Source organism: Mya arenaria, chromosome 9 (assembly GCF_026914265.1).
Source record: "Mya arenaria isolate MELC-2E11 chromosome 9, ASM2691426v1".
In the NCBI taxonomy this organism is placed as follows: Eukaryota; Metazoa; Mollusca; class Bivalvia; order Myida; family Myidae; genus Mya; species Mya arenaria.
The window spans coordinates 46,526,994-46,538,158 of NC_069130.1; the positions used below are offsets into that span (position 1 = coordinate 46,526,994).

At 38.0% G+C, this 11,165-nt stretch overlaps 1 protein-coding gene across 1 annotated transcript; it reads right to left on the reverse strand.

The window, feature by feature from the left end:
- Positions 1–217: 217 nt before the first annotated feature.
- LOC128246096 (uncharacterized) lies at positions 218–9,269 on the reverse strand. Its single transcript, XM_052964301.1, has 3 exons — positions 9,261–9,269; positions 8,695–9,078; positions 218–808 (listed from the first exon to the last, which is right to left on the reverse strand). Exons 1-3 carry the CDS (start codon positions 9,267–9,269, stop codon positions 218–220), a joined length of 984 nt encoding a protein of 327 aa, XP_052820261.1.
- Positions 9,270–11,165: the final 1,896 nt, after the last annotated feature.

The window sequence follows — 11,165 nt, forward strand, 5'->3', positions numbered from 1 at the left end:
ATTTTTTTAACTGACAATGCCATCTGAGCGTATACATGATATACTTATAATCATAAAACAGTTTATGAACTTAAATTAGTTCCGTTGATGACATAATGAAATATATCATAAATAAGTTGAGTCTTAAAATGTACATTTCTACAGAAATATCCATACCTTTTGGAAAACACACAGGCTAATGTCAAACAAGCAAACCAAGAGGAATACATTCAGAATATCACGTAATCATCTTTTTATTTTTGAAGCTATCATCATCTCTCTTACGACGCCCAAAAACATGTGCAATGTAAGAATCGTCCACAATTTCTTCATCATTCGGATCCACTTCTGTAGGATGGTCTTCTGACAAAACTTGACTTCGCTTTGCGTAAAATCTGGACGGCACGAAGGGCGATACAAAAGACAAGCTTTTAATCGGTTTAGGTCTAGTTCTGAGCGGTTGCAAAGTTGCATATTCTACGGTAGCAGATGGTTCCTCCGTTTCAAACATCCTAGACGCTGCTTCGGGTAATAGAATGCTGTTGACGTCCAACGGTATTGTCCTTTTGCGCAAATATGAACCATCTTCATATGTTGGTTTGTGACTTTGTAAGATGAAGTATGGATTATCTTCATTTGCATTGATCTGATCAGGAGTAAAATCTCTCTCTTGAAATTCAGGTGGTTGTATTTTACTATGAAGAAAATCGTCAATGTAAGTTTTCCTTTGGAGTGGGATGAGTCTGATCTTGCCGTTAACATATTTTGGTAAAATAAACACTTGTGTGACTATAATTACACATGCAAGAAGACGATTCCCGTCAGAAACCTGTAAAAAGAGTTAAACAAATACATTTAATACATTTAACATAAAAATAAGTTAGTTTTGATTATAAATTGAGAATATCTACCGGCCAATTTTATATACATACCATCTTTTTTTTATTAAAATGTGACTTGTACATGTTCCTTTCTATTTTAAATAGCACAACTTTTCCTGAAGGAATATTATGAATGTTTAAATGAACTTAAGAAGGCAATTTGAGCATATGCAAAGTTCAAAGCTAAATAACAATAAACGTACCATATTTCATGAAATCCTTAGGCTGCGAAATACGTTTTTAAAATAAACCGTTTCAATTTATAGATGTTATGGGTTGATAAAGAAAATATTAGTTAACTAATATGTCAGGATCTTGCTTTTTAATCCCAATGAAGTTTTAATATCGGTTGTATTGAGTAACCGTTAAGCAATTTGTTTTAATAACTGAAACTAGCCAGCTTTATTTGAAGACAATATTATAAAATAATGATTATTGCGAGGAACGCGAAGCTAAAAAAAAAAAAAATTGAACTTTAAAATTGTTTTTTAATTGTTTTCGAACAGTAGAACCGTTCAGCGGGTTTATAACAGGACCTAGCTATTCAACCAAAGCGACTACACGAGCTGGGAGGGGGGTGGGGTGGCGGAACTCCAGCACGAGAACATTACAAGTATGACATTCTGGACAAACAATAAAACATCCTCATGGTTAAAAACAAACAGTAGTAATATATGTCATGTGTTCGGATAGAAAATTTCCAAATGACGTCATGGTGCGCAGTAATTTTTATTCACTGCATATGTCAAGAAGTTTTTGAAATATAACGTCTTTTCAGGGCTATTTTGTTTTGTTTGAAGCTATATCTTTGTAAAGTTGATGTTTATGGAAATCATCTATATCATAACTATGCGTTTATAAAGTGTTTAATAAAGAAATATCAAACATTGCGTCACAGAGCGTGACTCATCTAGCATGGCAAACCAGTTTTCCAGCACGGCTGCATGGATTCGCCGGGTGAGTATTTCCGGTGTGCTATAAAAAGGATGCCAGAACACGCATGCCAGGAAACTAAGACAATCATTGCAGAAAGCAAACAAATGAGATACCATACTCCGTGTGTGTATACCACGTGATAAATTACGTCATAAATGATACGTCGTAAGGCAATATTTTGATTAAAATAAAGACTTAAATCAAAGATAACTTTTCCTTTACAGCACCATTTTAAATGAAACAACGGGCAGTCTATGCCGCTTAAAGAGCCCTACATTTGTTTTATTACCGAAATTTGATTAAGTCATCAGTTTCATCAAACACTTCGACACACCTGTTTCCAAAATAATGTTTTGACAGTGCTCCGTCAGACGGCCGTATTGTGAAAAGGTTTGTCGAAGTGTTTTAAGAAACTAAAACTCTCAATCGAACTTTGGTAAAAGACCCAAGGCGGGGCTTTGTAAGCGGCGTAGCCTGTACTATGTTTCATTTGAAATGGTGAAGAAAAAGGAAAGTTATCTTTGATTTAATTTTTTATTTTGATCCAAATATTACCTTCCGACGTAGCATTTATGACGTAATTTATCACGTGGTATTCACACACTGATACTTATGGCTAAAAATAAATCAAGAAAAACAAAATGGAGAGTACAGGAAAGGGAATACAACCAGTTTTTGAAGCTGAGTATTTTTCATTTAATAGGGGATTCTGCCAACGACAATAATACGAAATACTAAGAGATAAAACAAAGTCACGCAGAGAATTAAAACTTAAACCTGTAAATAATTAAGAGCCTATTTTGTTAACAGGGACAATTTGTTATACCAGATTATATAACAGTACACCTGTAAATGATTTAGAGAAGTGTTGATGAGAAAACACACGATCTAGGAGGAGGAATGATGACGCACATTTGTTCCTACTTAAGGACTTTGAGACATAGCAAAATGTATATGAAAAACTATAGAAAAAAGCACAGTAGTCGAAGAGTTAAACATAAAACCCGGTTTAATGGCACGCTAAAGACATATAAGACAAAAACAAACAATCACAAACCAGATACATGGAACAACGGCACAAAACTCCACAAACAACACATTACATACACACTATATAAAAAACTATGGGTTTTATGCACCAATCAATTGTAACCACGGCCCCTCACCCCCCCCCCCCCAGGTCCGGGGGTATACTGGGGATAGCCGGGGAAATGGGCCGTGTTTTTATCTTCTAGGTGGCCCGGCAGTGCCGGGTCAATGCGGTGGTTTTGTCTTAGCAAGAAAATAGCGGGAAATGGGCCTAACCTAGGGTCCCTGGGATGCGGGGGCATTTGGCGGAGTTTTTACCATCTGTTCGTCCCCGCAGAGCAGGGATTTTACCCGGGGTTGGCTGGACCGAAAGTCAAAGTCCCCGCTATTCCCTGGACCTGGGGGGCCGTGGTTACAATTGACTGGTGCATTCTCAAGGATTAATAGACACCGCCTGTGAACGGTCAGTAAAATGTAAATTTACTGATGTAAGTTAGCGGCCTAGCGGCCTAGCGGCCTAGCGGCGTGAAGTTAGTGGCCTAGCGGTGTGAAGTTAGTGGCCTAGCGGCCTAGCGGTGTGAAGTTAGTGGCCTATCGGCCTAGCGGTGTGAAGTTAGTGGCCTAGCGGCCTATCGGTGTGAAGTTAGTGGCCTAGCGGCCTAGCGGTGTGAAGTTAGTGGCCTAGCGGCCTAGCGGTGTGAAGTTAGTGGCCTAGCGGCCTAGCGGTGTGAAGTTAGTGGCCTAGCGGCCTAGCGGCCTAGCGGTGTGAAGTTAGTGGCCTAGCGACCTTGCGGTGTGAAGTTAGTGGTCTAGCGGCCTAGCGGTGTGAAGTTAGTGGCCTAGCGGCCTAGCGGCCTAGCGGCCTAGCGATGTGAAGTTAGTGGCCTAGCGGCCTAGCGGTGTGAAGTTAGTGGCCTAGCGGTGTGAAGTTAGTGGCCTAGCGGTGTGAAGTTAGTGGCCTAGCGGCCTAGCGGTGTGAAGTTAGTGGCCTAGCGGCCTAGCGGTGTGAAGTTAGTGGCCTAGCGGTGTGAAGTTAGTGGCCTAGCGGCCTAACGGCGTGAAGTTAGTGGCCTTGCGGCCTAGCGGTGTGAAGTTAGCGGCCTAGCGGCCTTTTTTTCCTATTTCAAAGCAATTGTATATGGGTTTTTTTAAAAACAATGCTTAATCAAAGTTTCTTATTCATATATTAACATAGCGGCCATAAATTGTTTTCTATTCAAAGCATTTTTATATGCGATTTCTTCTAAAACATTGATAAACTGTTTTAATGCACAAATTATCAATCTGAAGCGATTTTCAACATTTTCTCCAAAAGTCGTTCAAGAGTTTAGCGGCCTAGCGGCGTGAAGTTAGCGGCTGGCGGCCTAGCGGCCTAAAATGGATCCTATTTCAAAGTATATATACATACATTTTCTTCTTAAAGCTGCACTCTCACAGATTGAACGTTTTGACAACTTTTGTTGTTTTTTTTTTGTTTTGGAACGAGCCAATTTTTGCGAAAATCCATGGAAACCAGTTATATAAGACTGCTGACAAAAAATTGGATCGCATATTTTTATATTTAAGTTCAAAAATTGATGTTTTATGCATTTTTCTTAAAACCGTTTAAGCCATAAAACATTAATTTTCGAACGGAAATATGAAAATCTACGATCTGATTTTTGTCAGCAATCTTATTTCATTGGTTTGCAGATATTTATGCAAAATATTTCTCTTTCCAAGACCAAAAAATAAAAAAAGTTGCAAAAATGGTATATATGTGAAAGTGCGGCTATAAACTATGATATATTTACTGTTAGGCCGCTGAAGTGCTTGATCGACTTTTTAGAAAAAGAAGTTGAAAATCGCTTCAGAGTGATAATTTGTGCATACAAACAGTTAATATAGAATTGTTTTAGAAGAAAAGGCATGTATACATGCTTTGAAATAGGATCCCGTTTTAGGCCGCTAGGCCGCCAGGCTGCTTACTTTACGCCGCTAGGCCGCTAAGCCGCTGAAGTGCTTCATCGACTTATTTGGAAAAAAAAATGAAAATTTCTTAAGAGTGATAATTTGTGCATTAACAGTAAATATATCATTGTTTTAGAAGAACATGCATGTTTACATGCTTTGAAATAGCTGACTGCTTGATCGACTTTTTTGAAAAAGAAATGCTGATAATCGCTTCAGAGTGATAATTTGTGCATAAAAACAGTTCACATATTATTGTTTTAGAAGAAAAGGCATGTATACATGCTTTGAAAGTGGATACCATTTTAGGCCGCTAGGCCGCCAGGCCGCTAACTTTACGTTGCTAGGCCGCTAGGCCGCTGAAGTACTTGAACGACTTTTGGGATAAAATGTTGAAAATCGCTTTAGATTGATGTTTGGGCATTAAAACAGTTGATTTAGCATTGTTTTAGAAGAAAATGCATATAAAAATGCTCTGGATAGAAAATAATTGATGGCCACTATGTTAATGCATGAATAAAAAACATTGATTTATCTTTGTTTTCCAAAAAAAACGCATGAACAGTTGCTTTGAAATAGGAAAACAATAGGCCGCTAAGCTGCTAGGCCGCTAGGCCGCCAACTTCACGCCGCTAGGCGGCTAACTTCATGTACATGGGGCGTGAAGTCAGCGGCCTGGCGGCCTATCGGCCTAAAATTGGTTTCTATTTCAAAGCATTTATACATGCGTTTTTTTCTAAAACAATGATAAATTTATGGTTTCTATTCACAAATCAACATCCTAGCATATTCCCCATGAACTCGACCAAGCTGCTTAAAAAAGATCCATTTCAAAGCAGTTGTTTATGTGTTTTCTCTTCACGTACATGATTTATTGCGGGTTTAAACTATTTTGTGTGCGCAACCTCACTCTTATACCAGCAATAAAGTAAATAGGTAAATGTTGTTTTTATCAAAGATTGCATTCAGTTCTCATCATGCAGAAACTTATTTGGAGCACATTCAGAATACAATACTTATAAATTGGATGGTTCTGTGAGTTTGAACCTTCGTTTTACTGGTAGCAACACAATCCTTAAGTGAACTATTTCTTTCCCTATCCGTTTTTAGACGGTAACCACGGTATTTATTGATAACGATATTTTGATGTGTATGTCATACACGTATGTTGCCTTGGTGCTGTTGTGTGTCTCGCTGTGTGTTTCGTTGAGTGCATGTTGCTATGCTGGCGTTGTGTGTTTTTGGAGTGTACGTTGCCTAAGTTAACTAATTTTGAGAAAATTTAATAATTATCAAGGGAGGGAACTCTTTCTCAGCGCCGAATGTTTAATTGTCCGCCCTTCTTTATTTTGGCGCCTTTCTCACTTGTTCTCTAGTTTTAATCCGGTTCGGACGTGTGTGGGGGGGGGGGGGGCGTGCGTGTGTGCGTGCGTGTGTGTGTCGTTGAGTGTATATTGCCTTGGTGTGTATGCGTGCGTGTGTGTGTGTGGGCGGGGGGTGCGTGTGCGTGTGTGATTGTGTGTGGGTATGTGTCTTGTTGAGTGTATATTGCCTTGGTGTGTTTGTTTGTCTCGTTGAGTGTATAGTGCATTGATGACGTTGTGTGTCTCGTTGAGTGGCTGTTGCCTTCATGGCGTTGTGGGTCTCGTTGAGTTGATTGTTGCTGTGTTGGCGTTTTGTGGATCGTTGAGTGTCTATTGCACAATGATACCCTTTTCTTTAAACAAACATTTTTTGTTGAATGTTTGACTGGTGGGCTTTTCAAAGTAATCGCTGATATAGTATATGATATATATTAGAAAGCCATCATACGATGTCCGTCACGTCTGGTATTAATTTTAATACACTCATTAATGTCTTGAATGTCAATTTAAAGATGTCTACACTTTTATTAAAGTTCCATGATATTAAGTGTTGATTTGTTCAATGTATTCAATAACAATGACAATTTATGGAAAGCAATGAAGATAAAATTAAATTTCTAGGGAAAATGAAAGTTCAGTTTCGTGGTTATTAGATATTGTATCTTTTTATTAAATGGAAGGAGTGAATGTTAACTCTTCAAGCACTGAACTTTTACGATTTAAAGAACACTTGGTAGGAAGCATTTCATTGGTGTGTGCGTTTTGATATTGTGATTGGTCTTACTTCGTCGATCTGTCACACTCACCATTCGACCATTCGTTCCATAAGGCCGTACTCAACTTCTCTTCAGATCCATGTTCCAATACTACGGTATAAACTACAGGGATTTGCCCGGTATCCAAAAATCTACCAAGGCCATAATATTAACGGCATCATTTCCGAAGTGACGTCAAGTTAGCCTAACGTTTGAGGAGCTCTTTTGGAAAAATACATTTAACTGCTATTTCATATTCCCTTTATGCACATAATAAAAACACTGGTTTGTTTCAGTGAATTTTGCAATAAATTTCAGTTCGTGAACATCAAACGTAAATACTTCATATAATGTACAATATTAATATAGCTTCTGGTTTCAATCGGTGAAATATATAACGATATTACACTGACACAAACAAGTATCCTCTACATAAAGCATCCATACCGTTGCGTTATTTCATAATTAACCGTGATACATGTAAAACAACATGAAATTGACGACATATGGCGGATACGTGTCAGTCAACTTATCGATTTTAATACTTTCATGTAATGAAACAAGCGCCCATGGATTTTTTATCGTATCTCATAAATGTAAGTCAAAACAAAGCTTTCAATAAAGTGTATTACGACAGCAAAATTATAAGCTCAAGAAAAGTCTGAGAAATTTTGACTAACTCGTGCTCCTTCGGTATACACGTTTCTTGAAGTCTACAAACTACATATAGTTGTACCTATATCTCACCACTAGCATGATAAACACAACGTCATTGGTCAGGACTGGTCACCCATATTTGTTCATATTGGGTCACTTATTTTAAATGTACCAAAATGTCGACTTATTTCCGATTCCGATAAATAAATGACAGGTTTCCCATAAATTAAACAAGAAAAACAGGTTGTCGGCGTGTTGAATACGTTACGAGGATTACCTGATATGGTTTCCTTTTGCCCCGTATATCCAATATCGGGTCACCTTATTACCCCGTAACTTTATATGTGTGTGTATGTGTGTGTGCGTGCGTGCGTGCGTGCGTGCATGCGTTGTGTGTGTGCGAGCGTTCGTGCGTGCGTGCGGTGCGTGCGTGCGGTGAGTGCGTGCGGTGCGGTGCGTGCGTTCGTGCGTGCGGTGCGGTGTGGTGCGGTGCATGCGTGCGTGCGTGCGTGTGAAGAACCTTTCATTGAGGTTTTGATCCATGTGTTTAAGGTATGGTTCTCATTAGAAGTGATTTTCTTGGTGATTTTTCTAAACATTTCAAAAAGGAACTCGTATAAAAGGAATATGAATTAGTATTCATGTTATAGCCGATGTATTGAGAGAATGTTGAGAGTGGTCTAATGATATAGGTGTCTGCCTCTAAATCAAGGGGACATGAGTTTAATCCCCCGGAGACGTGCTATGTCTTTTGCCCAAAGAAACGGACTCGAGAAGGCTTCATATCAGCTTTCAACTGTCTTCACAATCGAGCTCAAATAAATAAGTATAAATTATTAAAGGCTAACAGTTTGTATAGTATTGTGTTTATTTAATTTGCTTGTCAGTTTGTATATGGATATTTCACCGTTTCGCTTAATATCCCTTCATTGGTCTTCAATATGCAACTTACGTCAATCGTCATTTAATTCACTGTATTTGTTTGTTATTTATTTCTCGCAATCCGATACGCTACATTAATCTTAGATCCAATTAAGACCAATAAAGAATACCATCCATGGTCAACTAAACAGGGCAAAGATGATGAAAAGGAACGAAGAAATGAACATGAAAATCGGTCGTCGTCCTTCTGCTCCTCCGTACGTCGTCGGTGTCAGCGTCAGCGGCAGGTTCATCGATGTCGTCGGTGTCATTGTCGGTGTCAGTGTCAGTGTTGTCGGTGTCGTCGTTGTCACAGTCGGTGTCAGTGTCCCCGGTATCGTCGGTTTTAGTACCGGCGTCAGGTTCGTCGGTGTCGTCATCAGTGTAGGTGTCATCGTCGGCGTTAGCATCGTCGGTGTAAGTGTCGTCGGTGTGAGCATCGGTGTCAGGTTTGTCGGCGTCAGCGTCGTCGGTTTCATCGTCATTGTAAGTGTCGTCGGCGTCAGCATCAGCATCGTCGGTGTCAGCGTCGTCGTTGTCGTCGGATTCATCCTCATTGTAAGTGTCGTCGGCATCAACGTTGTCGTTGTCAACGTCGGCATCAGCCTCGTCGGTGTCGTCGGTGTCAGTGTTTTGGTGTCGTCGGCGTCCGCATCAACGTTGTCATTGTCAGCGTCGGTGTGAGCGTCGTCGGTGTCGTCGGCATCACGGCGTCGTCGATGTCAGCGTCGGTCTCAACGTTGATGTCGTCGGTGTCAGTGTTGGCGTCCTCGTGTAAAAACGTTTACCTTCGCCATAAATTAAAAACAGTTAAAAATATCCAAGTGAAACTTTGCAAACATTTTGCAATGGACAACACGCATCTGTATAACAAAAAAAGTATGTTAAATAAACCAAGTATTGTTCAAAAGTATTTGAGTATTTTTAAGTAGGAATATAATTACTTTAGAAAATAAATATATGTTTCTCTAAATGATATATGATACTCCCCAGTGCATCAAAACAGGCTTGGAAATTAAGGAGTATTACTTGTATATTTAAACGCATAAATTGTGAAACGATTGGGGCAGGAATGAAACTAAATATCCGTAAAACTTTCCGTGTCTATGTGTTGCAAACACTTCGTAATATAAATGATAAACCAGATTTAATACAGTCATCCAAACAGCGCGTTAAGCTCCAAAGTATATATATATATATATATATATATATATATATATATATATATATATATATATATATATATATATATATATATATATATATATATATATATATATATATATATATATATATATATTACTAACCAATGTTAAGGGCCGGCCACAATGCAAAAGTAGATGCGGAAGGTGAATAACTAAAACATTAAAACAAAAATGCATACATCTTTTTTTAAATAGCTATCAACACAAAGCCCCAAGACATTGTTGATTGGGCAGCTCCGATAAATTTGACACATAAACGTATTCTTTTTGTATTAAGACATTTCCGGGAAAACGTAAATGCTTTTTGATTGGAAATCTGATAAAATTTTCTTTCGTAAAAATGGCTCAACTTCTTAATACAACTTTTCATGTTGCAGCGGATATATGAATCATTCCTTTTAAATATTGACCCTCAAAACTAAATAGAAATTGACTTTTTAAACACTTTAGAGTTTGGACCTTCATCCGAATTTTGGATCGTTGCCGGCCCTTAAAATGGTCAGTTTAATGATATTTCGTTATATTTCAGGGCCATATAAAGGAATATTTATTCAATTTAGGCAGATTCCTGATTTAAAAGCTTGGTTTTATAAATCCTAAAGCTATTTCAGTTAAAACTAGCCCTTTTAAAACATATGCAACGTGCAACATTGTCATGGTAATAAATAATAAACAATAAGGTTACTCTTTAATGACATAATCACTCGTTTTCGTTCATTCGTTTTAACGAGATAGCAAGTCGGGTTTTCAAGAAGCGTATCTTGTTTTAATGTGATAAAATAACAAGTATGTCACCGCTATGTCACCGTACACCCGTTTCAAAACATTGCATTGCATAAACAGGTAATTTATATGGATCCGAGTTGTACGAAATACAATATTACCTGATTTATATGGGTAAGCTTACGCAGATTGTGCATTTGTGAATTAATAATTTGCGAAATATGCAATTCCATTTAATGTAGCTGAAAGAAAATAAGGTGAGGATAAAGTTAAGATTGGATATTCCAATGAGTGTTTAAATCAAGTTCGTGTCGCTCTGTAAGTTTATTTTATGTATTGATTGTATTTTACTATTTTTGAACAGAAGTATCCTCTCTAGGTTAACATTACATGAACGTTATTTCAAAACTAGAATCAATTTGTAGATTGACCGGGTTTACCAAAACTGGTGAAACAGACATTCTCTCCGTGTCAATTTAGTCGTAGATGCAACCCACCATTTTGTTGCTAGGACCGAAAGACGGTTAAAGAAGCACCCTTACTCCCAAACAAGATTTACCACAATTAATACAATTGTTTTAATCTACCAAAAAGAAAGAATAAATGTCGAAATCAATGGTTTTTATGAAGGGTACCGAGTTTAATTTGAAAAAAAGGTGCAGAAAACATGGTATTTGTACCTTATGAGACAATAGAAGATCGCATTAAATCTTTTAGCATTCACCAATCATTTAATAGTTTTTGCGTATTTAGCTATTAAATATA